The sequence below is a fragment of the Epinephelus lanceolatus genome, chromosome 6 (genome assembly GCF_041903045.1).
Source record: "Epinephelus lanceolatus isolate andai-2023 chromosome 6, ASM4190304v1, whole genome shotgun sequence".
Lineage (NCBI taxonomy): Eukaryota > Metazoa > Chordata > Actinopteri > Perciformes > Serranidae > Epinephelus > Epinephelus lanceolatus.
The window spans coordinates 32,838,668-32,865,784 of NC_135739.1; the positions used below are offsets into that span (position 1 = coordinate 32,838,668).

Below are 27,117 nucleotides of genomic sequence, written 5' to 3' on the forward strand. Positions count from 1 at the left end.
CTCACACTCAATCACTTAAAGCTGACGTCAGTTAAGTCAGTGAGGGTTCAGGGCTTGAGTCTTTAGGGGCCAGATTGGAACTGGGCCAAAGTGAACGTTTGTCCTTAATTTAAAGGAATTCTCTTAAGCTGCTCTTGAGGTATCGCTTTCACAAGACTGAGTTAGACAAGGTCACAGTGACCTTGATCTTTGACCACCAAAATCTAATCAGTTCATTGTTGAGTCCAAGTGGATTTTTTTGCTTAATTTGAAGAAAAGCTCTCAAAGTGTTCTTCAGATATCACGTTCACGACAATGAGACAGATGCGAGGTCACTCTGACCTTGACTTCTGGTCATCAAAAACTAAAAGCACAAATATGAGGACTTTTCAAAACTGGCATCCTGACAGGCCGACTGATGGAGCTGGATCAGTGTTGTATGTTTTCACCATGAGAGGGCAATAAAGTCTGAGTACACACAGACACACTGTAAAAGGACTCAAAAAGAAAATAAGGATATTGAATTCTTGAATTTTCCACCTTGATGTGTCATTTTATGGAGCATACTGCATACTAGTAGTAAAATACTGATTAATACTGTTGTGATGCATTCATGAGGATATATCATGCTGTCCTTTAACAAAGTATTTCTCTCTTTTTGTGCTGTTGTTTGATCAGTTTCCTGAAGTGCTGCACCCAGAGGATAACGTTGACCTCTGGGAGCTCATTGTAGAGTGATGCTTCTAAGTCATCTGCTGTCTTTGATTAACTGTAATTAATGACAGGGGGTAAATGTTTTTAGGCCCTTTTGGGTGAAGAGGATAATATATATATAATATAAGTATACTTTAGTTTTGAAAAACCCCCAAATCACACACTACACAGACACAGAGGACCTGTGTGGAGCTCTGGCCCTGGTTGTGACTTATCAGTTTCAGCACCCAGTGAAGCATCCAGATGTGTCATGATGTGACCTCAGAAAATAAATATCATTTATCCACAGCAGAATTTTGTCTATTTTATATACTTTATAAGACCTGGAACAACAACACAATACTCTGTATCTATAAATGTCAATTGTTCCCTGGCCAGATATCAGACAGTCTCTCACAGTACATACAGTATCATTAGTTACATTTTTATTTTCTATTTACAACCAATTTGTTATATAAATATAATACATAATTTTCAGAAAAGCTGTCAAGTCAATGCATACAAGAGCTCGATCACAATATGGTGAGGTTAAATACACAGGTTAGGAGGGGTGTTCTGATTGGATTGGCTGACTCTAGAAAATCAACTGCGTGCACATGAAGACATGGTCGTCTGTTTTACTGATGGAGTTAAAATCACACACAGAATGGGCAGTGAGACGGGGGTCTGTCGTCAGCCTCTCGCCAAGGACTCAATGAGAAGACGTCTAGGTGCTGAGGCGTACAATATTCAGGATGTAAACAGCTCTTGTTAGAATGTCACAGTCACTGACATTTTAAAACTACTGCTCGGTCCAGTCAGGAATTTTACACATCTGGTTCCTCCAGAGTTCAGTATATTTGCAGGTTTAAGTTTTTGCATCAGTCCACAGAGTCTGGAGCTGAAGGCCAGTCCAGCTGAACTGAACCACACGCACAGAAACTGATATCCCAGTGATGTGAGCACTCATGTGACGGGGCTCCACGTGGGCGCACACCCTGTTTAAAAGAAGTGCAACAGTTTGATCTAAAGCCTTAAAGCAAAGTCAGAGACAAAGTCAGTGTTCTGGTCTAACACCAGCACGTGTCTGCCAGATGACCAAGCTTTCCTTAGCTTCCAAACACAAGTGGGTGTTTGAGATGCTGGTGGCAGGTGTGTGAAACAGGGCGGGTGGAGACAGTGGAGCCATGGAGGGCTGGATGGTAGGAGGGTAAAACTGTGTGTTGATGAGAGGACCTTGTACAGAAAAAAAATAACATGCAAGTGAAACTCTTTGATGCCTGGATGATGAAAATTAACAGTTCTGAGGCCCATGAACTCATCATTTGTTTTAAATACACCTTTATCTATTTAAGTAATTGGTACAAACATCTGCACTTCCTGTTGCCCTGTAGCAATTAAGAAATATGCTCATGTGGGAAGAGGAGCATCTGGTCCTCCCGTCAGCAGCCATGATGCTCCACTCAGGCGTTGTTGATGATAATGAGAGCAGGACTAGCTGTCTGCTGACTCGTCTCACACATGACGCCCTGCTCGGCCGGCTTGGCGAAAACTCGCGGCGTGTTTAGGTTGTAGACTCCCGCCTGGAGGAAACAGGCTCGCAGAGTCAGGCACAGCACCTCCTGAGGCTTCAGCTGCAGCTTGTACTGGCTCTGACCCACCCAGGTGAATGAGCTGTGGACCTCCAGAGACTCTGGGCTGAAAGAGGAATCAATGGATGGAGAGTTTAGTAAATATATTTACTTTAAACTGGACTATTGAAAGTTAAAGTTATTTAGGTCAGCTGCAAATCTATTTGAACAGGAAGGGGGACCAGATGCATCTGCCAGAGCAAATAAAACATGAGCTTGCAGATTTGTCAGGTCCCCAGGCTAACTTAAGGTAATTTTCTCCCTCAGCTAACCACACTCAGTGCCCCACAATGACAATGCAAAAACAGGATTGAAGAATTTTTTTTTTTTGCAAATTTATTAAAACAAAAACTGAAATATCACAACCTCTGAAAAAAAGTGAGGGGCTCAATTTCCTGTATACACAGACAGCCAAACACACATCATCTGTTGAGAAACTTACCTGCTGCTTTTGTGTCTTAGGTCAATGACGACATCCACTTGAGCCAAAGAGCAGTTGGACAGAGTCAGAGTGACCGGCACCACACAGAGACTGCAGACAGAGAGGAAAGCAGCTTAACTAACCAGTTCTTCAAAGAGCTTACTGAGGTTATCTTTATCTCTGCTAATAACTTCATTCAGATGCAAGTCAGGAGCAGACAAAATGGTGGTTTAGAAAGTAGCTGGGATTTAATAGGAGAAACACACTAATATTCTTCAGGTATGAAACTTTTGGCAGGAGAAGCTGCAGTGCATGAGAGAACTGCTCCACATAATCATTTCAGATCTGCTGCATGTACCTCTATATATGTCTGAGTGACGTAATAACTGAGTGTCTATCTCTGATATCAAGGTGTTCACACACGTCTACCTGCCAGAGCTTCACCTGCCTGAACGCTGAGAGCTCAAATGGTCCAGAGAGCTTCATGCTGCCAGTTAACCAGCTGAGCTGCACAATACTGTGTACCCCTGGTTATAATACACGTTCACAGACACAGCTTAGACTTCACATCCCACGTATGAAAAGTGAACTAGGAAAGACTGCCTTCAGTTTTTATGCCCCTGACAGATGGAATAGACACCAGGAGTCACTTAAATTAGATAATCTGGTTTCCATCGAGTCCTTCAAGGTGCTACTTGATGAGGCTTTACTTAGAGATCAGTCTTGCTCCTGTTATTTTTAGTCTTGTCTGTATCTACTATGTTTAGTTTTTTTTCACTTTTACGTTGTAAAGACTGTATTTTTTTTGTATTCTGTACTCTCATGTTTATGTACCTTGTAATTTTGTAATTGTGTGTGTTATGTATTGCATGCAAGGCGTCCTTGAAAAAGAGAGCTCGCTCTCAATGGACCTCCCTGTTGAAATAAAGGTTAAATGAAAAATAGACCTCTGGCAAAGCTATGGAGGACAGTCCTCATTCTTGACCCCACACTACAATAGGTACTGTCCATTCATCCTATAGATTTCGTGGGATGTTCTTAAGTCCTCTTCACAGAAAAAGTCTAACTTGAACCTCTGAACGTAGCATCCCTATAACCAGTCATGCCAGGTTTAAAAGTTCTGGCACACATGTGTAAAGAAATGTACCACCTAACCTGTGGTGGCGTTACCCATCAGGTCAGCCGGAAGGTGTGCGAGCATCAGTAGCAATATTATGTCTAAGAAAGTGTTGAGAATCTCTATCACAATCTCTATCTCTATTTTCCCCCTTTACTGTGTGTGTGTGTTTGTGTGTCTCACCTATTCTGGACAAAGGGATGTGTGTAGGTCTCGGGGTAGTGCAGGTTGGTTTTGATGAGTTGCGACAGCTCTGCGGAGGGCAGGGCGACTGGAGTAGGTAGTTCTGATTTAAACTTGAGCAGCACCATCTCCTGAGATTCCTGCACAAAAGTGCACAGACACACACACAGTTAGAGCACACAGCAGCTCTTTTTATGGCCTCATCCAATCAGTTTTCAAAATGAAATTCTACTGAGACATGAAGCATCACATTAGAGAAAGACAGTAAGACAGTAAAATTATATTATCTTACCATTAAAGCATGTTCACTGAGTTACAGAGAGGGTGGGGTTGATTGTGTGTGTGTGTGTGTGTGTGTGTGTGTGTGTGTGTGTTTACTGTACCTCTTTGGGAGTCAGAGAACTGGCCTCTTTGCCGATGGTCTGCAGCGCCACATGGAGCTGGCCCTCTAGGATCAGCTGTTTGTTGTCCTCCACCACATAGGCCTGTAACGACACACACATTACATACTAGAAACTCAAGCACTGATGGTCAGTTTAGAGTTTTATTAAAGTTTTTATAGCTGTGAACAAATTAAAAAAACCTAGTTGATCTGTGAAATAGTCACAGCGGCCCTATTTCTGTGATGTCACACACTGGTTGGCAGGATGTTCACGGAAATTAATTTCAGATTTGACATCGTGGATAAATTCCTCATAGACCATGATTTTGAAAATCACCACCTTTGCTTGGTTTACCAAATATGAACAGAATGATAAATATGACAGTATTTAGAGGTGTTGGCATGACTCAGGGGTGAATATTAAGAAGGCGTTGGTGCCACTCTATGACAAAACTCTTCACATTGTGTTCCTGGTGATGTTACAGTGTTAGCATACTCAAAACATATCAGTGCTAATTATGAAAATGGGAATAGGAGCAGCTAAAACTTCCACTGTTGCTTGTATGAACACTGTAAATAAAACATTCTGTTTTGATAAATTATGAGTCATATTCATTTTTATGGGTTGATCCACCTGTCTTGTTCGTGGTCTATACCACAACGTCTACGATAAGGAAGGAAGTCCATTATCATCAGGCTCTCTTTAACTTATCTGGCTTCACTAAACCTGACACTGTGTCATCTGGCTCTGCCATACGTACCTTCCAGATGACGATTATGTTGAGGTCCAGCTCATTACACTTCTTGACGATGTCAGTGATGTCAGAGGCTCTGTCCTCAGTGGGGACAGAGCCCTGACTCTTGTTGCTGGATGATGTCCTGGACGAGGCCCCATCCCCTCGCTGATACTCCGAGGTCCGACAGCCACGGAAGAAGAAATCTCCACAAGGGGTGGAGGAACTGATGATCTGTACGGATACAAGAGTGAGAGGTGAGGGGAAGACACGGAACATGGAGAAAACTCAGAGATGTCAAGTGAATGCAACCACTATGACTTCTATACCAGCTATCATCCCCTACCTGGCGAACACAGTGAAGCATTTAGCAGCTAAAGAGAGAGAATATTGGACTAACATTCAGGTAAACATAAACATGAATGCAATGATAGCTAATGTTGCTCCATGTCTAGTTGATGTGTTTATAAACAGCTGTTTGCTAACATACAAAGTAGCCAAAAAATCTGTTACTAGGTACAGTACACCACATGTATATCTACAGAGACGTGAAGGAAACACTACACTAAACTGAATTACATGTAACTTTAATTTTCTTTGGTTAAGTATCAAACACCAGAGGTATCCACAGAGACAAAGTGAAATCGGCCCTGTGTCCAATAACTGAGCTCCAAAGGACCAGATGACAAATTGCAACAAACTGTAACTAAGTATCAACATGAGAGCACACATTCAGTCTGACAAATTAAACAGACATCTGCATTTTGCTTTTAATTTACCCTTTCATTTCCCAGATTCAGGTCTGCAAAGGTGAATTTCTCTACAGCAGCCGAGGTAGCTAGACACAGATAAAACAGGCAAGTCAGTGTTAATTCAAACCGTAAATCTAATCAAAACAGATTGATGGTATTTGGTTTCTTATATGAAATACCTTGGGGGGGCTTGCATCGTGTGGCCCTGAAACACAGCTTGGCTCTTTCTCTGCTGGTGAGTTTACAGTCTGGAGGGAAGAGGGCAGACAGAGAGAAGCTGTGATGACACGGACATCAAACAGGCGCTGTGCTTTTAGGAGTAAGTCCATGTTTTGTTTGTAAATGTGCACGCATGAGGACATGCACACAGACTGCCTGTGTTACACTTTATTTTACCATAATCACTGAACAGCTCCACTGCAGCATCCTGGGGGTAAAGTGCCTCGCTCATGGGGAGTTCACTCACAGTATATACAAAGTAAAGAATAAAAGCACAAACTGAAGCACAGATGACACACACCTTTATCCTTGGCTGGGTTGATACACTTGTGGAGGCGCCAGTGTTGACTGCTGCTGGACACCTGGACGATGTGGAACTCACGCACGCCAGCTTCACTCTGAAAGCACAGACGCAAAAAGTTTGAGCAGCGATATGCTGTTTGACATGACAGCTAAAAGCTGCATACTGTAAATGTGTACTGCAGGCATGCTGTGTATCTCACCGTATTAATGTTCTCCACATCAATAAAGACCAGCGTCCCACCGCTGCCTTTGTCATCCATACTGTGATGTGGAGGAACACTGCTGCGGCAGGCTGATGCCTGCACACTCAGGGAGCGACTGGCACAGATAAACACTGTGTGACGCAACACCCGGTGACTTCACATGAAGAGAGAAGAGGAGAAGAAAGAGATGATAAAGACTGGCTGTCTACACATTAAGGTTAGTGCAGTGTCTGTGAGGAGACCTCAGTTTACAGCCATTATATCAATAATACACTGATACCAGCAGCACCCAGTTCTTTGACTGTGTGAATGAATCTGAGCACAAGATGAGACACAGATTAAGTTCCTTTATGTTGTTAATCAGTGCTTTGCACCTATAAATATTATTCAAGCCAATCAACTTTCCCTCAGTTTTACCTGATTTTGAGTCCTTTCTCTGTGCTCTCATAGTAGAACAGGAAGTTGATTTCATGGACTCCCTCCTGGTCTGGTCCTCTGAGCCAGAGAGGCAGCTGAGTGGACTCCCCGGGTTGCAATGTGCTGCCATTTATCGGGATCTCTATCACACCGGACGGCTGGCTGAAATCCTCCGCTGACACCAACATCTCAGTTGCCACCGAGCCTGGCTGCCGGGGTGTGGCCAAGGTTTTATAGGCCGAGCAATTTTCAGCTGAGGTCGGGCTGAGCGGCGTGAGGGGAGTGGTGGTCTGGCTGCCAAAGGTGAAGAAGTGTGGGTGTGTGGACGCCACTCGAAGCCCACACAAAGCAACACCACTGACGTTACAGAACTCAACGTAGGCTTTCCTGATCTCTCCGCATAGCAGAGCGGTGGGAAACTGCAGGAAGAAGACCTGACACACACACACACACACACACATATTAATAAACAGGCAGCATTGGCATAACTACATAGATTTATTTTTAGCATTTTGTTTTGGTGGCGTCACAGAAGAATCTGTGAGCCATCCAGAGGATTGAGTGGATGAGGATGTGACAAAATGGGAAAAACAAAATCTTGCTTTTAGAGCTAAAATGTCTTCATTTGCCATCATCTGCACACACTGGCAGGTTTCCCATCAAATTTAGATCCAGTTCAAGACTCTTGCGATCCCTTTCAAAGCTCTGCATGGTCAGGTAGCTGTCTACATTAAAGATATACTGCAGCCCGACATCACCAGCAGGTCTCTGAAGTTTGTTGTTTGCTCTTCACTCCAGGCTTTGAACTACATAAGACGGAGCCTTTGAAGTTGTGTCTCCTAAACTTCAGAACCTTCTCACTGATTCGTGGACACATTTTAAAAAGCATCCAGGCTGTTTAGACTTTCCTCTGTGTAGTTTTTACTTATTTCATGTATTTCATTTTTTTTTCTTATTATCATATATATTTACTCTGCTTATGTCTGTATTGTATGTCTACTGCTTTGTCTTTTGCTGTGAAGCACTTTGTGACATCTGTTATACAGCATACTACCTCCATACCTGCCATATTTCCTGTGGTTGGGCTTGTGCTGCTCATCAGCCAGACGACCGGCTTGCTGCATTTCTGGCTGACATTTAACTCACTTCAAGGTAGGGAAGGTAGGAAGTGATACATTTTGTGACATGCAGTGGTAGTTTTAATAGCAAACTATGATAGCTTGGTATTTTCATTTACATTGATAAAAGGAAAAATAATAATTATAGTTAAAAGAATAGTTCATAACAGACATCATGGAAAACATGCTCATTCGCACTCCTGCCAAGAGTTGGATGAGAAGATGGATTCCACTCAAATCTGTGTGCTGAATATGAAACTGGAGCCAGGAGATGACTGGCTTTTACATGAGATCATTCTGGCTCGTCTTTCTTTGAGTCAACTGGCGTCACATCATCTCCCTTTCGTTTCCCAGGAACATTTAATGCCTCCTACCACATTAATATTTAGACATTATTTCTGTATTCTGAACACTTTTATGAGTAACATTTTGCATAGCCTAATAGTCAGTACTAAATAAATGTTTTTGAATAGTGATTACTAGATTAGTATTTCTTTTCTGATCTTGATGATCTCATAGATATCCCACTGCTGAACTGCACCTGTGAGAGATGCCATTAAAGGATGCATGTTTTAGTTTCTTCCAGCAGAACTAATCAGCAGTCAGATAAGTGAAACAGATTTCCTTGTTGTAACGTAGGTGAAGTGTGTACTGTCCAGTTGTATAATGTAGGACAACATTAGCAGTAAAGTGCAGTAATGACAGTATCAGTGCATACTAAATATTAAATGACTCAGACTGATAAGATCATGCTCAGGTCATTAGATGTGCCAGACTCTGTTCACATTGCAGAATGAGAGGAGATGAGTGTCTCTACAGTCAGTGAGTCTGGTACCTCCATTAGCGGCATGGGTGGTGTTATGATGGGATCCAGACGTCGATCCAGACCATGTCGAATCACCATCTTGTCCTCTTTGGTCTGGTTGAGTCGTGGGCCCCGGATCTTCAGGTCCTGTTTGCCACGGACCTCCATGAAATCCAACGTCTGCTGGCCTGTAGACAAGAGCAAATCCAAACATCAATGTTTGATCTGGATCCATGTAGGAAGCAAAACTACACATAAAGGACATATAAAACATATCTACTGACACTTAAATGAGTATGAACTGATACTAAAGCAGCCGACAATAATTAAAGCAAATATCAGCTGACGAGTCTGTGTGCCTGACCTTCAGTGCTGGGAGCCATCTCTCCAGAGGAGGCTGCAGCCAGGTTGTACACCACACCCACAATGTTCAGCTGGCCTGTTCTGTGTGGCAGCAGGCGGAGTCGAGCCTGAGGTCAGAGGTAACAGAGACTGTTAGCAGCACAATACGAGATGGTTGTACAGCCTGAAGTATCCCATGAGCCAAACAAGAAGCAGTCCAAGTTAACATTTGCTGGAGATTTTCACAGTAATTTTAATGATCTTTATGCATTTTTACTGCCAATGTGCCATATGTACACTGATGTATCAGTGCATGCACTAGATTTAATCCAGTTTTGCAGTGGCTTTCTGTAACTACACATTCCTACATGTCATGTTTACAAGAAACCTAGATCAGGGTAAGGGATTTAAGAAACCCGAATTGTCCTGCTTGATTTCTTCTCAAAAGCAAATGTTTTGGCTAGGTTATATGTATACATAATTTGGATTTTATGTGGCTTTTTACATGTGAACATGTGCAGGTCAAAGACTTCAGACAGGGAAAGTATTGCTGAAAACAGAGCAAAAGGGAGATCATTACATTTAGCGAGATGTTCTTATAATCAAAATAATTCCAAGGTCTTAAAATGGTCCTAAATCAGTCAGTTTCTACTGCTGAATGTTTGAATGCTGACACATTTGCTTTGTACTGACAAACTGTGCTGCCAAAACACGGCCTGTCCTCTCACTGCACCTTCAGCCCTTATAGTCCCAGTAAGACAGAAGTTGAAGCATCTTTGGCTTCTGTGCTGTGGCGAATTTCCCAGTGAAACAGAATATTTGAGCGGTGTACAGTTACAAGAGGGCTTTAAATCAAATCATTTGCATTTAATTGGAAAGCTGAGAAGTGGCTCATCACACGCACACCTCCCCCACTGTTGGATCAGGAGGAAGACGAGGGAGAGATGAATGAATTAGAGCTCAGCCGCATTGTTTTGAAAATGTATACAAAGGTTTGCCTACTGACATCCAAACACAAGTCTCATCCTATCTTTCTCCATATTGCTCTCTGCTAGTCTGCTTGTGGCTGCTATTCGCCCAAAGTCTTAATTTCATTGGATAAACTTTTGTTAATGTCCCTGAGTGCAGGATGAGTCATCAAACAGGCGGCAGTGCACTGTACCACTCCCATTAAAATCAGTAAGCTGTGCTTCCAGAATAAGTTTAGCGTAGAAATGAAATCTGATTACTGACCTGCTGCATGTGAATAACTCAAACATATTCAGACATGGATGGACAAAATGACTGAACAGCATATCAGCTTATTTGACATGAAACTAATAAGATGGTTTCAGCGCTTACCGTTTTTGTCTCCTCTAAACCCATAAGAAACTCCGGGATGATCTCAGTGGTGACGATATCATCTTTCTGTGCCTTCTGTAGAAGGAAAGAGATATTGAGGAGCTCATGGAATGCTTAGCTTTGATTTTTATAGCATTCATGCATTAATCTGTGGCCATGTTGCCCACCCCTTGAGCCGGAGTCTCCTCATTGGTGATGACCTGTCCTGCCTTCTCTTCAGTCGTCTTCTCCTTCGATTGAGACGCACCATCAGCAGTAAACCTCCAGAGGAGTGAGAGGTTGGTCAGAGCCAGAGGAACCTTCAGAGGGTTCCTGAATGTCACCTCCACTATGATTGGCTCTGCAGAGACAGAAAGAGGGCTGTTAACTGACCCAGTAGCAGATAGTAATGGGATTGCTCATGATCTGATGATTTATACTATGGCAAAAGATATAAAATCTGTATGTTCAAACACCTTCGGGGTAGAGTAGTACTAAGTAATAGTCCATAGTACCATTTTAAATACAGTTCCACTGTCTGCCAAGGAGCTCTTACCCTCTGCCACAGCCAGTGGGTGGCGCAGGTTGTCTGTCTGGCTGTTCAAACAGCTCTGGGTGGGCTGGAAGTTTGCTGGGACCGTCCCTCTGTTGGCAGCAGCCACAAGCTGTTCCTCCAGTTGGCACCACATGGCTGCCAAATCCTGGTCATACTCCTGGTCCAGGGACACATGAGTGGCTGCCTGCTTTTCCCCTGCACACATCATGTAATTCATCAAACATTGTGATTTAGTTGTTCAATATAATATAAATGAAGGACTTCAGAACTGATTTTACATTGGAGCCTTCATAAACGATCAATTAACATGAGCAGGACAAACATAAAGGGGTGCATGTTTGAAAGAGGCTTAAGATAAACCATTACAGCTGGGACTTGGTGGTGCGAGTGTGTACCCAAACATTGTCATCGAAGATGATAAGGACAAATCACAACTCTCTTTAGATTTAGTCAAGCTGCGAAGAGATTACAAATGACTCATCTGTGTGTGTTACCTTCTGCAAGGCGGCGTTCATGTCCAAAGTAGACCCTCGTGGCTGAGCTGTGGATGCAGGGCAGAGGCAGCTGGGGGAGGCTGTCTTCATTTCCCCCTACCACACTCTAAAAACAAACACACACACAACTTGATTATTTGTGTGTCAACTTGCTTTTTCCAACTCTGAACCTATTTGAATTTCATTAATTAATTTAAGAGGTTTGAGAAGGGAGCCTTGAGGAACTCCACGTCATAGTTATTCACTTGGGTATGTAGTAACCTAAATACCCAATTAGTCTCTCTCCTGTAAAGTCAGTGATATGAGCATACAGACATGGCTACCAACTGCAGTTACCTTATAAACATAGAGATATTCTCTGAGAAAGGCGCCCTGCTGTGTGGCCGTCTGCCTGCTGTCATTGGTCAGGATCTGTCTGAAGGCTGTTACAGCGTTTTCAGGTTGTCGAAGTGTGAAAGACTGACGACCAATTGTGAAGTTGATATGGTCTTCTGCCAAAGACCACCCCCTCTCCTTGTACACCTGCATGGCTTGGCAGTAACAGCGCAGTGCATGCCTCCTCTATACGAAGACACAGTAGAGAGGGAGAGGGACAGGAGAAAGAGGAGGTTGTGAGGTATGAAAGGAAACCAACGAGGGGCAGGACATGAAGAGAAATAGGAGTGTAAGGAGTGTGAGGACAAGGAAAGACAAAGACAGGTGATGATTAACTCAAGAACTTTGAATTGAACACAAACAAATCTGGGAAAGTTAGTGTTTACAGTGCTACAGATCACATGTATTAATGCAGTGTTTATAAGATCAGACCACATTCAGTAGATCAGTGATGGCTGAAAGGCTCACCTGTCCTGCTTTGCTGAAACGATGACCAGCCAGGATCATATGGAAGGCAAACTTGCGCACCATAGGGTTACGCATATTAATGAAGCAATGGGCAGCCTGTTCTAACAGCAGAGCACTGCGAAGGTCAGAGTCCTGCACAAAAAAAAAAAAAGAAATAAAAAGGTCTGAGCACAATTAATCCACTGCAACTTGATAATTCTACTTGTAGGAAGGATTTTATTCACCAGCCTAAAAAGGTAAATTGTGTACAGAGATGCTCAGCCCTCTGGATTCACCACTACAAGCTGATGGGAACAGCTGTTTCAACAGTACTCAGGTGATTACGCTCATCTGGAAGTTGCATGTATGTTTTTTCTGTCTTGCAATGCATGATGGCATTTATCTCTTTGATGGCAACTACTGATTTTACACAGCAAAACTGATTTTACAGTTGCATCGTGGGATCACTTGTGTCCACGTTTTCAGGTATAGCAATTCTCATTTGAACAACACTATGAACTATGCAGCGAAAAGTTAACAACTTGTTATTAAGACGTCACAATTCAACGCTACATTTATCACAGTTTTTCCTGTGTATAAGGGAATACTGGAGTATGGTGTACATGTGGCCCTATTTTCATAAGGATTAGTCAAATGTACAGTGCACCTGGGGGTATAACTAGACGTACAACAGGACAGATAACGATGTGGGTTTCCTCACCTCACTGGTCATCTTAATGAGGAGAGTTGCCGCCTCTGAGTATTTGGCCTGACTCTTGAGTATCTCAGCACTGAGTAATGCACAGCGCTCAGCCAGCACCATGTTCCTGTAGAGGGCAGAAGATGTGTTTACATGCTGGATCAAAGCTACTGACAGATAAAATGATGAGTTAAACCATGAGAGAACCATCTATTGTGCATATTAATCTGGCAGCCTAACTTCACAAGCATTTGGAGCAATTTTGTTTCAAACTAGCACCTAATGGGGTCTCCTAAGGTAAATTGGACTCAGATGAGAAGGCACCCCATTAAGGTATAGTTCATTAATGACAAACATGATTGTGTCAGAATTATCAGACCTTGTATGGCATAAGAGCACTAGTGGCCACATTTGAACTAAGTCTGGAAGTGGTCTAGATATCCTCAGAGTCTCTAATAGGATTTATGAACCCAAACCCCTGAAAATAATTGTAGCTGTACTGAGGGCCTGAAAACTGTAAAATTAAGTTTGCACTCATGAAACCATGAAAATAGACGTATTAAGCACCTGACTTTCATTAGGGTGCATAAAGAAAGATTCATTTTGGTGAGCCTCTAAGTTACACTGCATTAGCACAATGGCCTGTTACCAAAAACTGACAAAACATCAGACAGAAAAACATTTAGTAATTAGGTCATACTTGCAGACATCTCTGTACGTCTGTATTGCAGTGTCCATGTAGTGTGCTGGATATGGTCTGGGAGCTCCAGCCTGCAGGAAGGCTGACACTGCAGCCATTTCCTACAGGAGATGTCGGGATGAATGGGCAGAACATGAGGAAAGATGGAGTGATCAAGAAAGGGAGAGAGAGGGAGGGAACAGAGGGATTGAGGAAAGTAAACGTCATAATTAATATGCATACAAGATAAGATGACAAGCTTCAAACACAACGAAACACCTGGTGTATATTACAGACAGAGCTTTCCTCTGAAGTTGAACCCGCTGTTAGAGAGGCCTGTTTGAGGGAATACTTCTTTAATGCAGCTTTAACATTTGGATTAGGGAGTTAATGCTGTTAATACATGGTCCTCATTAGGACAGAAAGAGAGGTGTGTGAAAGGTGTGTCTTCTCACCAGTGCTCCTGCAGCATATAGCATGGCCTGGTCCGACAGGAAGTCCTTCTTGGCAGTGTGGTAACAGCTGTAGGCCAGCTCATAGTGCTGAACCAGGAAGCACAGGTCAGCCATCTTCCTGATCTGCAGCTCCGGGGCTTCTGGGGGATATCTGTCATCACAGAAGCAAACGAGCAATGTATATGGTGCTCATGGTGTAACGTGGTGTTAATATATAAATATACAGGAGCTCTGCTTAGGTAGAGGAAGTGTGATGCTTACAGAAGGCCAAATGTGCTCTTTGGTTCACTGATGCTCTTCTCGGGAACTTTCCCTCCACCAAACCACTTCTTGGTTGCAGTGAACAGAGACCGACTCAGACCTTTTCTGGAGACCAGCTGCCGACAGAGAGGCAGATCATGTGTCTGAGTGCTGGGAGAATGTTGGAGGCTCTCAGGCTAAACAGCACCGGTCCAACTGCGTTGACAATTAGCAATAGCTATCAACTCTCTGTGCCTTCCTTTAGGCAGATACTCGAATGTCCTTATCGATGACGCATTCGGTTCTGGTCCAACCAGTCACAGAGTAGTACTGTATGTGTTTCAGGACAACAGAGACACATACATGGATGCGGACATAGACTACATCAGCAAATGCATCAGTGACGTTGTTCTATACAGACATTCCCAAATCAGAAGCTCTGTTAATGGAGAAATCTGTGCCAAACCTAAAGTATGGACTAACGCCTATGTCTGAGGTGACGTGGTCCATTTTGGAAGTGGTAGGGAAGCTGTAATTGAATACGTTTCTAAAGTTTTGCAAAGAAGTTTTGGTGATTCAGCCAAAACGTTCATTTATCAGAATTAGAATGGGTTTAAAAAGGTCAAGGGTAAAGGCTCTGAGCTGTACCTGGTCGTTGAGCTGTCTGATGTTCTTCTCTATGTGTGGCAGCAGGCCTCTGAAAGTGAACTCTTGAATGAATTGTCTGATGTGGTCATGGTCATTCAGGGTCAGACACGCCCCGTGGCTCCCTGCTCCCCCCGCCTGGCTCTCTGAATCTCTCGCACCTTTTTTCAGGTCGGCATTAACAGTGCTGAGGGCATGCAGGCTCCCCGAGCTGCTCGCTGTGTCCAGCTGGAGAGGATGGCTGTCCAGGCTGTTGGATGCTCCTTCTGGCAGGAGACGAAGAGGAGTGTCGAAACTAAGCTCACTTACAACATGGATACCTTTGGTGTTCACTCACACACTGAGATTTATCCTTGACTAAAACTTCAGTTCGTTAAGATATCTTTCTGTTGTCTTGACATCAAACTTGAGTTAGTATATTAAGGAGCTGTTGACTTGACTGACCTTTCTCTGTTGAGTGCTGGCAGTCCACTTCAGCTGCACTAATGTTGTTCTCAACAGCAGCACTGTTCACTGCTGCAGCTACGTCATCAAGCGTTTCCTGCAATAACAGTTGTCTTGTTAACACAAGGCTCGTCCTTGACAGAACACAACATGCCATGCCATCGCTGCTGTGATAGAGTTGCCTGTATGTGGAGGAAGCTATGGTGCTAACCTGGCTCTGCAGATTATTCCTGTGCAGGTATTGACTCCAGGGATCTGGAATCTGTTCGTCTTCTTCGGCTGAGATGGTGCGAGAGTTCATTTTTAACAGATAGCAGCCCTGATGACCATACCTCTGTTTCATATCCTCATACACCGAATCTGCCCTGGAAAGAGGACAAAGAAACACTGATTAAACACAGAGCAGCTTCATCTCATATTGCACAGACGCCCAGAAAATAAAGCTCATGTTACACAACTTTAGATGGCGTAATGTATCCGGTGCAGTACTATAACACAAATCTACACATGCACATAGTGAAGCTCTTCTCAGTACCTCTGTTCACCCCCCTCGCTCATGTCGTGCAGTAAGACGTAGTACTTGAGTGTGTTGGGGATAAACCACTTGGGGTTAGTGTATTCTCCACTGTGCTGAATCCTGTGCTGTTCCTGAGAAAGCTTGAGGAACTGATCCACAGGGACTGCCTCAGTGGAGGACACCACCAGCAGGCCTGTTAGGACAGAGCGTCAAGGACACACAACCACGTGGATCCATCATAGACGAGCAGGCAGATAGACTCAAGCAGGAGGGTCTATGGGAGCCAAAGACGTCTACTACTACTACTACTACTACTACTGGCAACACCACTACCACTAATTAAAATAATAATATCTTTAGTCAACAGGAAATACATCACATTATGCAATTAAAGTTATTTAAATAGATACTCGAAATTTAGATTTGCATATGAAATGTACCAAGCAGGATCATGAGATTTATCATAAGTTTGTCTGTGAGATTCTGACGAGTGTTTACTATTTTTACTACGAGCATGCCGTAAAATGTCTTACTTCCATTTCCCCTCACATTCCTCTTACAGTAGGCTTTTCAGATTTCACTAAAACTGTACAGAGTTCTGCTGGAGTGAATAAACAGCACACACTCAATGTTGTATATTAACAGAACCCGTGATATGGCAGAGATCACACCGCTGAACCAGGAACCTGCTTTACATAACTGCGATCTTTAAAACGGAACCTGACCAAAGCATGTTGATTCTTCATGATTAGCTTTTTCAAGCTGTGGGAAGGATACAGGCGAGGTAGTGATTGAGAAACTCGTGGTCGGAAGCAGGCATGGACTGCAGGAAGTTCTCCCTGTAGGTTTCAAACCAGGGCGTGGTTGCTAGAAACACAAAGACAAAATGAGGTGGAGGATTTCCTTAAACTAACAACAATCAGCCATTGTCTCTTGCCATATGTTTTTCTTTGTTTAACGGATCATTATTCAACTTTGATTGCTTAGAGATCAACATGCACATCTTGGCTACAACTTCAATTAAATCACAAAGACGCAGGTGGACTGATTGCCTCTACTGTCAACCCTGCTATTTATCTATTCTACAGTCTGTATGGTTTGATTTTGAATCTTACAATGTCTTGATACAGCTCACTTTTTATTTTAACAGTTAAGGCCTATATTTAAATTTGTACAATATGATAACTTCTCCCATTCAGTGAGCCTGATGAGCCTTTTGACCTGAAAACTCTGATCCTTCACCAGTGCAACATAGCTGTCATGTTTAAACAGGATCGACTTCTCCACCACACTGAGGCGGTTACAGCTCAGCTGCCAGTCAGACCGCCCTGTGTTGCACTACCTAATGTATACTGAGATCCTATTGTGAGATCTAGCACTGCACACCAGAATTTAACAGTGGAAGCAAACCCTTGCACACAAAACAATAATTGCTAACCAACACTGACTTCTTCATAGTTTTGTTACTGTCCCACCTGACGTCTAACGAGCTGCAGACATAGGGTGGTGAGAAAAGGGAATTAAACATGTGTGACACCAATACTGCACCTGCATGGTTTTGCACATCTGGACATGGTGAGCTAGTGAGCTACCCCCCTTCACAGAGCTTTCAAACCAAAAGCACAAGTTTGACACTGACAGACTAAGGCCATTAATCCCAATGGAGAGAGTGGCTGTGCTCTCCTGAGGCATATCACCATCATTTTCTGCTCGACTGAGCAGCAAAGGTTTAACCAAATTGAACTTTGCCAAATATGCTGACCTTTATGATGCACATCCAATGGGATTCTGGGATTAACAGGAGGTGGAAGTTATTATACTGATCATTTTACAGAACAGAAGAATGACAGAACGGTTGATTTTTGTGTCTGAATTCACAGCTCTGTAACTCTACTCTCCGATCCTACAGGATCTTCAAGGATCTCAAGCCTGGCAGAACATGCAAACTATTTGCTCTTGTACTTTTGGTCTGAAACCCCTGCCTGGTGAACCCTAGAGCACCATCATGTCACTAAGAGCACAGTGACAGGTGTGTGATACAGAGACCCACTCATTACAGGTGATGAGTGCGCACAGTGCAGTACAGACATCCTAACCACATGTAAAGACAGCATTGCATCAGACCTTTGGATATGTACTCATTGGAACTAAAGGTATAGAGCACTCTACAGTGAAGTGATGAATAGGGGAAAAAACTGGGAAAACTAGTTTGAGGGGCCAGATGCATAAAACTCTGTGTCGACCCACAACTAAAACTCTGCGTACAGAGAAAGACAGGAATATGAATACCTATTCTTTTCATCAGATTTATAAAGCTGCATCTGATTCTTTTCTATAAATCTTGATCATTGAGGAACCGGGCGCACGTGCAGGGGCCTCATATCCCTCCAACATGTATAAATGGATGTAGAAACACCCTTAAACATCTGTTAGCATAGTGATACTTCTGCCTGCTCAACCACTCATCAGACCTATCAGTAATGAGGAAGAAGAAGTGCAGTTTTACTGACTATGCCAAATCGGTGAGGTTCTCCAACAGAGCAGCTGACGTTACACACGGCTATGGCTTTTTGTAGCGTCTGTACCATTAACTCATCTCATGTACCTGTAAACCATCAATGCGGTATCACAAAACATCTCAGTCACAATTTTTTAACGTCAGAAATAGGTTACTAGGAATAATTTGAAGAGCATATATTGAAACAGACTTTACAAAGTGCCTCACAATTTGAGATAAAATCAAAATTTCATGCACTAAAGCAGTGGTTCTCAACTGGTCTATCCTCAGGACCCACATTTTTCCTCAGTCATTAATAGCGACCCAAATTTTTGATTCTCCACTCAAATCTATTTAACAGACACTTCCTTGAAAGTTTAGGACTTTTTTCATGAAATATAATAGTCTTTTGGCACGTATTCATGTTTATTCATCATCTTTGCATTGACTATTGTATGTAATATACAGACTAACATTTTGAGAATTTCTAGAAAATATTTCTAGAAAAAAAGTTATAAAATTACATGAACAAAGTTGCAATATTTTTGCAAAAAAGTTGTAAATTTTTTTAGAAAATAAAAAGTCAAGAATTTTTTTTAGAAAAAAGTCATAAAATTTTGAGAAAGAAATCATAAAATTTTGAGAAAAATGTAAGATTTCAAGGAAAAATCATAAAATTCTGGGGAAAAAAAGTCAAAATATTGAGGAAAAAATCATTACATTTTTCAGACAAAAATTGTAAAACTTTAAGAAAAGGTCATACATTTTTTAGAAAAAGGTCGTAAAATTTTGAGGGAAAAAGTTACAATATTTCACAAAAGATTTGTGAATCCGCGACCCAGTCAAAATGACCCCACGACCCACTTTTGGGTCCCGACCCACCAGTTAAGAACCACTGCACTAAAGGATATGATGGCTCAAAAGTAAATTTAGAAAATGATAATATTAATCACTCATTAATAATTTAAAATTAAGTTATACATGCTCCTTTGATTGACATTTAAGACATTGACATTCATCTTAAGATAAGATCACCTTACATTCCATGTCCACCTTATTCCACTTCATCCATTTTTGTGCATACACATTATTTACACATCTGGCCCCCAGGTCAAGAATAACCAATTATTTCATACTTCTGGTGATCTCAGTACATACAAGAGAGCACCCACCACACTGTGACAGACAGCAGAGAGATGGTGCAGCTACTGGAAAAACTAGAAGGAGAGAAGCAGGGCAGGTGTGGCAGAGCTGAGAGGACTAATAGCTATCCACACATCAGCCAGGAGATAGTGATACCTGTGTAGTGCTTGGAGGTGCTGATTTCCAACAGTGTTTCTCTCCAGGCACTGTACCAAGGGGTGCTAGCTTTAAGAGAGTTATCTGATAGGTGGAAGCAGACAGCCAGGGCCAGTGTTAGCAACATCCCATTACCTTCAAGGTCTCCTCAGATTTACAGATGATCAAGGAAACACCAGGGAGCAGAAGCATAATTGAGGTGTGACTTATCAATTCAGCCTAAGCTTTTTTTTTTTAGCTTATTGCACATTTATACTGGTATCTGCGTTTCTGTCGGCTGATAGGTAACATGAAATTGAAGTTTTGGTAAGCCAAAGAAATGTGCTTGAGCTGTTTTATAAACAGTGTTGTGGTTGTAAATTTGTCCAGTAGAGAGCACTGTTACTCTAAACCATGTGAGGTGCCTGAAAACATCACAGCTGAGCTGACCACTGACAGAGCAGAACAGACTCTTACTGACTTTGTGGTGAGCTGCTTGTGTGTGTGTGGGTGTGTAAAATACAGTAGCTGAATGATAAGCTAATCAGTACGGTCAGTCCCTCCTCTCATACATTCAACTTACTGTAGTTGATTGGTGTATAACCTGCTGACAGACTAATTTTACACTGATTTGTGACACTATTATAATAAGTGATCATCACATTCCAAAACTGAGGACAAGAACTGTTGATGTTGGAGGGATTACTGGGCCAGCAGAATAACACTGGTCACAACGCTGACTCAGACACTCCCTATGATAAACTGATAAAATATAATGCATACAGCTGTTAAAACTAGAACACTCATGGGGCCTTTTAATGAAATGACAGATATTTTAAGGACATTTTTTTAACAATTTCAATGCATGACTCTTCAGTAGCTAAACATAAGAGACCCTTATGCTCAGACTACATGATATCAGCCTGATTAAAGCCCAGTCTCCAGACATGGGGTGGAGAAAGACAATGGGCCTTTTATCATATGTAGTGAGTCAACAACAAGCAACGTCCCGACAGAAAGACTAGCATGTTAGTATTTGTTTTCACTATCCACAATGAATTTTATGATGAAAAATAAAAATCCTGTATCGGTCCAGCTTTAGTCCTTACCACTAAAATTGAGGTCATAGTCTCCTGCCGTGATCACATTGTTCGCAGCGCCCTCTTGTGGCTGGCAGGATAACACCACTTCATTGAGCAGTCTGCGCTGGGCGGGGCTGAAGGCAGCAGATGCTGTATTTGGGCTTGTCACCACATTGTTGACACAGATTCGCAGGTTTTTCACAACCTGCACCTGGTTGTTGGGGTCCCGGATGTGACCTAGTGAAGAAGGAGACAAGACATTTATTTAGTGCTGTTAGCCTGCTTATGGCTGCAGTAAAAGAGCAAACAGTTTTTAGGGTGTGTATTTGTTGTGTGTATTTCTGTTAGAATAAAAAAATACTTTCAACATGCCTCCCCTTTATTTACAAAACTATGGAGTACCACTTAGAGTGTGAGATGTGGTTGAAAACTCAGGAAAAAAGCTAGCAGGCGGACCTTGAGTTAATCATTTTTTTAATATTATTTCAAAGGTCAAGAAAAAACATTCACACCTCATTGATTAATGCGTCAGTCAAGGAAGATCTCAGCTACTTCAAGTTTTAAACAAAACGAGCAATATGAAAACGTCACAGTGGGAAATTGTGATGGCTGCTCTTTACTTTTTATTACTCTGACAGTAACATTTGTTTAAACTGGGGTGTGAGTGTTTGGGATTGCCTGCAGCAGTCTGTCGTTGGCCCTTACTGCCAGCCTGGGTTCTGTTCTTGAAATGTGGCTAAACAATCCTGTTTATTCTAAACCAGCTAATTTCTTTTAAAACAGTTTGAGGACTGATTTGTTAACCCTGATTGAAGTGATCTTGCATAGCACTGCACTCCTATTTTGAAATGCAGGCCAAATGAGTAAAGAGCTGAAAACTTTACATTCATATGATTGGCTGATTGCTGATCATGTGTTAACAATTACATAAGGTAGGTGTGTAGAGAATCTTCCCAGCGTGCACTGGGGCAATGGATTCCTGGGTAAGACTCGTGTGAACCTGCATTGTTACTGGTGTCATTTTGTTCTACACTGTGCTCCACCATGTGTCCAGGCTGTTAAACATCAGATATTACCAGTGAGTGTGGTGACATGACAAGTGATGCATGATAAGGTGAGGATCTCCTCAATGGACATGCAAGACACTTTTGAGTGATATTCATGAGCTTACTAGAAAATTGAACCCGACTTAAACAACTTAAAAAGCAATCAAACACTGCAAAGCAAAGTGAGTTTTGCAAGTTCATAATTTAATACATTTTGGTGCTAAAATGACAAAGTTTCATTTCAAATTAAATGCTGTTCTGTCCTGATTGGTCTTTCAAGACAGAATCTTTTGTTGAACTATTTTTACTCACAGTATCTCAAACTAAATTTGGATTGCTACTTTTGCCTGTAGACCTGTATTTTGTTTATAATTTATTCACATATAATTACAGGTAACTCTGTTTTGGGGAAGCTATTTGGAAAGCATTGTTTTGCAAGCTACCAATTACTTCACACTGGAAGGAGTTGAACAACATCAAAGCTACCCTAGGAGGAAATCTAGTTGGGTTAACTAGAGCTACGTTCAAACTACTTTGAAGAAAAAAAAAAAGATTAAATTGACAATGTTAAGTGTGATATGAAATCATAACAAAATATAATACCAAAAAGTCACATGCCAGCAAATAAAATGCCTCTCAACTGAGCTTATTGCAAAAAGTGCCCACTTTTTCACAGGTCATACAGAAACCAAAAATAAGTATATAAATTAATAAATAAATAAAATGCCCCACTATTCATGAGAAAGTGCAAAGAATGTGAGCTTTGGTTTTGTATACAATGTCAATCAGTTGGACACCTGCCTTCCAGAAACTAGTGTCCAGGTGGGGTTATTTTACAGTTGGCCAAAACACTTCTTAAATATCATGCAATAACTTCTCTGGACATTCGTAACAAATAGCAATAATTAACAATTATGACTAACTGACACCAAATATTTTCAAGCTTAATTTAACAAATTCTGATTCAAAACATTAAAGACTGTAGCCAAATACTTTTCACAGGAAAGCTGACAATCCAGCTTCCTGCAACAGCCCCGAGAATGGGCGTGGTAGGTCAAAGGGGGTTCAACTACAGTAGAGAAGGTAAAATAAAATGTGAGAAAATCATTCATTTCCTTTTATGTTCCAAAATTGTTTGTAGTTTTAGAAGTTAACTCAGAAAAATGTCCAAAAAAAAAAGGTAACTTAACTACTAGAGTCACTATGCAAATATGAATGTAATTGAACTACCAGCAAGCTACTGCAAAATGTAGGTAAACTACCAGTTTAACTACACATAGTTCACTACTCCCCAACATTGGTAACTCTTCATTATAAACATTTTGTTGTGATACTTAAATCAACAGGTTATAATGATTTCTCAATAACCTGCATGTTTGCTTCAGTGAAGTCATGTAATTTGGGACAAATTTTTGGTTGACTACAAAGAAAACCACCTAAAACTCTGAATTCTACCTTGAGTGGTACTTTTAGAACTTGTTATGGATCTCTGCTGTATTTCTATAAAGAAAATATCTTGCCAAGTAAAATAATTTAGAAAACTTTGGACCTTTAAACACATCACAAACCCCTGCCTCAATTCGATGACCTGTTCAGATAAAATGGGACATTTAATCGTTGCAACCTGACGCTATTCATTTTAAATTGTCCAAATTCTCTGTTGTGCTTTCCCTGTTGTTTTGTTGCCTGTTTCCTTGGTACCATATTGTCTACAATGGACATGCCTGTGTGCTGGCGTGTGTGTAACGATAATGGCTAATTCTGGACTGTTGTGGCTGACATGGTCTCACTACATTGTCTTTACTATTTTATGAGTAACAAAAATACAAAAGATGTCTGTAATATGGCAGGGTGGCACACAATTGCACAAGTCATGATTTTATGGCGCCTGGTCGCCGAAAAACATGATGGTTTCACTTCAGAAAAATTTTCCATTTTAGCTATTTTTTTGTCCAGTTCTAACTGAATGCAATAAGTACTCATTTAAAACCTTTTCTCATTCTAAGAAAAGAGTATTGTGAAAATATTTTTATTACAAGTCAAACATTTAATAAAATGCAACATCCTATAACAATTTTTGTTGTTATACTCTTATTATTTTAGCTGCAGAGCTCTTATGACTAAAAGAGTATATCAGCATGCCACATGGTTTACTTTGTAAGTTATGGGACCTGTGATTGTTGAACCTTTGCTCTGCCCATACTGGTTAAATCAGACCAATACAAATGATTGTTTCGTGTAAAGCACATTGTAGTAACAATGCAATAACCTGTATGGTGACTGGCTGCTATTTGATGAGCCCAGGATGTAAAACCTTATTTGTCCCATTTTACCTGATGTCCCACATCACCTGACATCACCTTTCTAAAATCATATCAACACTTTAATTACAAATCTGAGTAAGTGAGCCAGTTGTTTGTGAAAATGACTTCATGTCTGTGGTGTGTAGGGCTGCAACTACCGATTATTTTCATTAACGACTAATCTGTCAATTATTTCTTCGATTAGTCGACTAATCATTTTATCGAAAAATGTTAGTCTGTCTCTCTCAAACCCCCAAATTATGTCATCTTGTCTCGTACTCATGTCAAAGGGGTTTAGCTCACTGTCATGGGAGAGTGTGTAAAGCTACCAATATTTGAACATAAGAAGTTGCAATAAGAGTATTTTAGGGTACTTTTATAGTACTTTTCTATGAAAAATGACTCAAACCGAGTAGTCGCCTACTTAAATAGTCACTGATTATTCTAATAGTCGATTAGTCATTGATTAGTCGACTAATCGCTGCAACCCTAGTGGTGTGCAATAAAATGTCTTGGTCCTGATCAAATGTCAATGGGCCTGCCCTTTTGCAGGTTTGGGCGTATGGACTTGTTGCACAACAGTCAGTGTATAAATTCAATCAGCTTCAAGTAACCAAAATATCCAGACTCATGCCAAGATTATAATCTGGATAACTCGATTATATATGTAGGAAGGACAGGGCACAGCTCTCGCCCTCCTTCAGCCGAGCTGATCTCAGAGCAGTCTGTTGTTGACAAAGCTCTGTGACACAGCTTTCATCTTGGTTTCACTTGGCTCTGTGCAGTTAGCCTTCTTGTTTGGACTGCACCTAAAGCCTAATTGCCAATTAACTTATTTACTACTCGAGCTATTTCTTGATAACTGAGCACCAGAATCATTAACTACATGTCTGAAAGTTATCCCTGGGAGCTGCTGTCAGGAGCAGAGTGCTCAGGTGTCATTGGGCCCTCTCAGGTGTCAGTCTGGACTTCATCTCCCCTCCGATCAACAACACACAGCTGCTTCAACACAACCCGGTCTGCTAGCAGCCTGTTAGCTCTGAGCTAATGTCAACTAACGTTAGAGCCCGTTACAAGCTAACGATGCTAGCTCCCTCGCTACAGTTCCGTCTGTGACAGCTGTGGGACTGGCAGTCAGGAGACATGGTGGCTTGTGAAGAGTTTATCTCACCTTCGGACGTTAGTCTGCAGAAAGGCCGCAGCAGCTCGGCGAAATTCAGGTTGTTCTTGCGAGTCACTCTCTCCGCTTCTTCACTACACAAGACGGCCACCATCGGGACAAACGAGTCCTGGACGAACTCCTGCACAGACTGAACACACTGGGCCATGTCGGACCAGCGTCAACACCAGATAGCACACTGAACCGAGTCAACTGTCCTGGAGACTGAGAAAGACTCAGTATTTCATAGCTTAGACTACTCCTCCTCTATTAGCACACAGCGGCCATGTTGAATTCGCCAACCGACTTCCTGTGTGGAGCTGAGACGGTCAGGTGATGCCTGACACCACCGACTCACTTCCTTTTCCTCTCCTGATGTTTGTATTCAACAGTTTCTCTTGTACAAACATCATGGCTTTAGGTTATTTGTATTGTATAAATATATATTTTAAAAAAATTAAAGGCTAGCACTTTTTTTAAATGTGTTATTCTATTGCACTAAAAAGTTCCGCTGCATTTTTATTTTTCATGACTTAGACTTTCATATAATGAAGAAACTCCTCTGAAAGTCACTTAACCTCGGTTTTTACTTTTGTGTAGGCCTACTGCTCCTTTGCTGTTCGATAACCGTGCATCAGTCTCATCAGGAGCTCAGGAAAAAAGCAAAAATAAAGTTAGCAAAATATAAACCATGTACACAGGTTATTATCATGTGACATGAGCCTGAACTTCAGCAGACAAAGTAAATGTAATATATTGCTATATTATTCCTTTTAGTATTTATAGGCAAAAAATATCTGCTGTAAAAGTAGCCTATATGTGGGGTTGTAGCATTATTTAAGTAACTAAATACAAATACTTAAACTGCAGTCTGTGATATCTGTTCATTTTGGTCTTAATATGCCTTTTTGCATATTTGGTCTTTATATTTTAAAAGTACTGTTTCACAAAGGAGTCTGTATTGTTTAAAAGAGGCACGGGTAAAAAGCAACGTGTATGAAATCTTTATGCACAACTGACACGGCGTCCAGTTTCACTTAAATTCTTCTCTTAATTCTTTCCCACAACAGGTACCATACAGAAAAGATCACTCATTACCCACAGAGGAAAAGAAAAGTGGAAGAAAAAAGGAAAGGACTTTAGTTTCGGTCCAACCTATATGTGGTATTTGTTATGGGGGTTGTAATGTCATCTAAGTGATGTCAGATTTACATTGACAAATGACTTTTTCACCTTTCTGTTACTTTTTAAGGACATCAATTGTCCTAAAGTGAGTGAGGCTAATCTGCAGCACCCACAGAGCACTCTCAGTCAAGCCGGGGTGTATTGAGCATATGACTGGATACATAATAATCTAATTATACTGAACGAGTTGTGTGAGAGGTTGTAAATGGATGTTTTGATATAGTTCTGCTGTTGTTAAAGGTGGCCCCCAATGACTTTAATTCATCAAGAATTTCCTCCATTTTTGGATCCTTCGTTCACCATGGAGGCATGCAAGAAAAGCACATTTCCGTCACAAATTCAACGTAACACGGGGTGAGTAGCTGATGTACAACTGATCATTTTGTGGGTGTACTA

At 41.5% G+C, this 27,117-nt stretch overlaps 1 protein-coding gene across 3 annotated transcripts; it reads right to left on the bottom strand.

Moving 5' to 3' along the window:
- Positions 1 to 1,096: 1,096 nt before the first annotated feature.
- trappc8 (trafficking protein particle complex subunit 8) lies at positions 1,097 to 25,851 on the bottom strand. 3 transcript variants are annotated; one of them, XM_033622071.2, is made up of 30 exons: positions 25,549 to 25,851; positions 21,056 to 21,265; positions 19,968 to 20,051; positions 16,949 to 17,038; positions 16,190 to 16,364; positions 15,866 to 16,019; positions 15,655 to 15,751; positions 15,214 to 15,473; positions 14,587 to 14,702; positions 14,326 to 14,476; positions 13,892 to 13,992; positions 13,213 to 13,318; positions 12,513 to 12,644; positions 12,006 to 12,230; positions 11,670 to 11,775; positions 11,176 to 11,370; positions 10,808 to 10,980; positions 10,641 to 10,715; positions 9,322 to 9,427; positions 8,988 to 9,145; positions 7,035 to 7,468; positions 6,615 to 6,771; positions 6,413 to 6,509; positions 6,072 to 6,140; positions 5,920 to 5,978; positions 5,168 to 5,374; positions 4,408 to 4,509; positions 4,025 to 4,164; positions 2,746 to 2,835; positions 1,097 to 2,370 (listed from the first exon to the last, which is right to left on the bottom strand). In XM_033622071.2, the coding sequence occupies exons 1-30, from the start codon at positions 25,703 to 25,705 to the stop codon at positions 2,136 to 2,138; spliced, it is 4,461 nt and encodes a 1,486-aa protein (XP_033477962.1). In that variant the 5' UTR covers positions 25,706 to 25,851; the 3' UTR covers positions 1,097 to 2,135. The 3 variants fall into 3 exon arrangements, with proteins under 3 accessions (XP_033477962.1, XP_033477961.1, XP_033477963.1); XM_033622070.2 differs by having other exon boundaries at positions 15,214 to 15,476; XM_033622072.2 differs by lacking the exon at positions 19,968 to 20,051 and having other exon boundaries at positions 15,214 to 15,476.
- Between the last annotated feature and the right edge of the window lie 1,266 nt (positions 25,852 to 27,117).

Bases quoted from the DNA above. Each gene is read 5' to 3' on its own strand.
- trappc8 (XM_033622070.2), bottom strand. From the start codon at position 25,705: ATGGCCCAGTGTGTTCAGTCTGTGCAGGAGTTCGTCCAGGACTCGTTT. The intron at 14,477-14,586 runs GTAAGCATCACA...CTGTGATGACAG, and splicing joins AAGAGCACATTTGGCCTTCT to ATATCCCCCAGAAGCCCCGG. The intron at 12,231-12,512 runs GTGAGCCTTTCA...GTCTTCGTATAG, and splicing joins GTTTCAGCAAAGCAGGACAG to AGGAGGCATGCACTGCGCTG.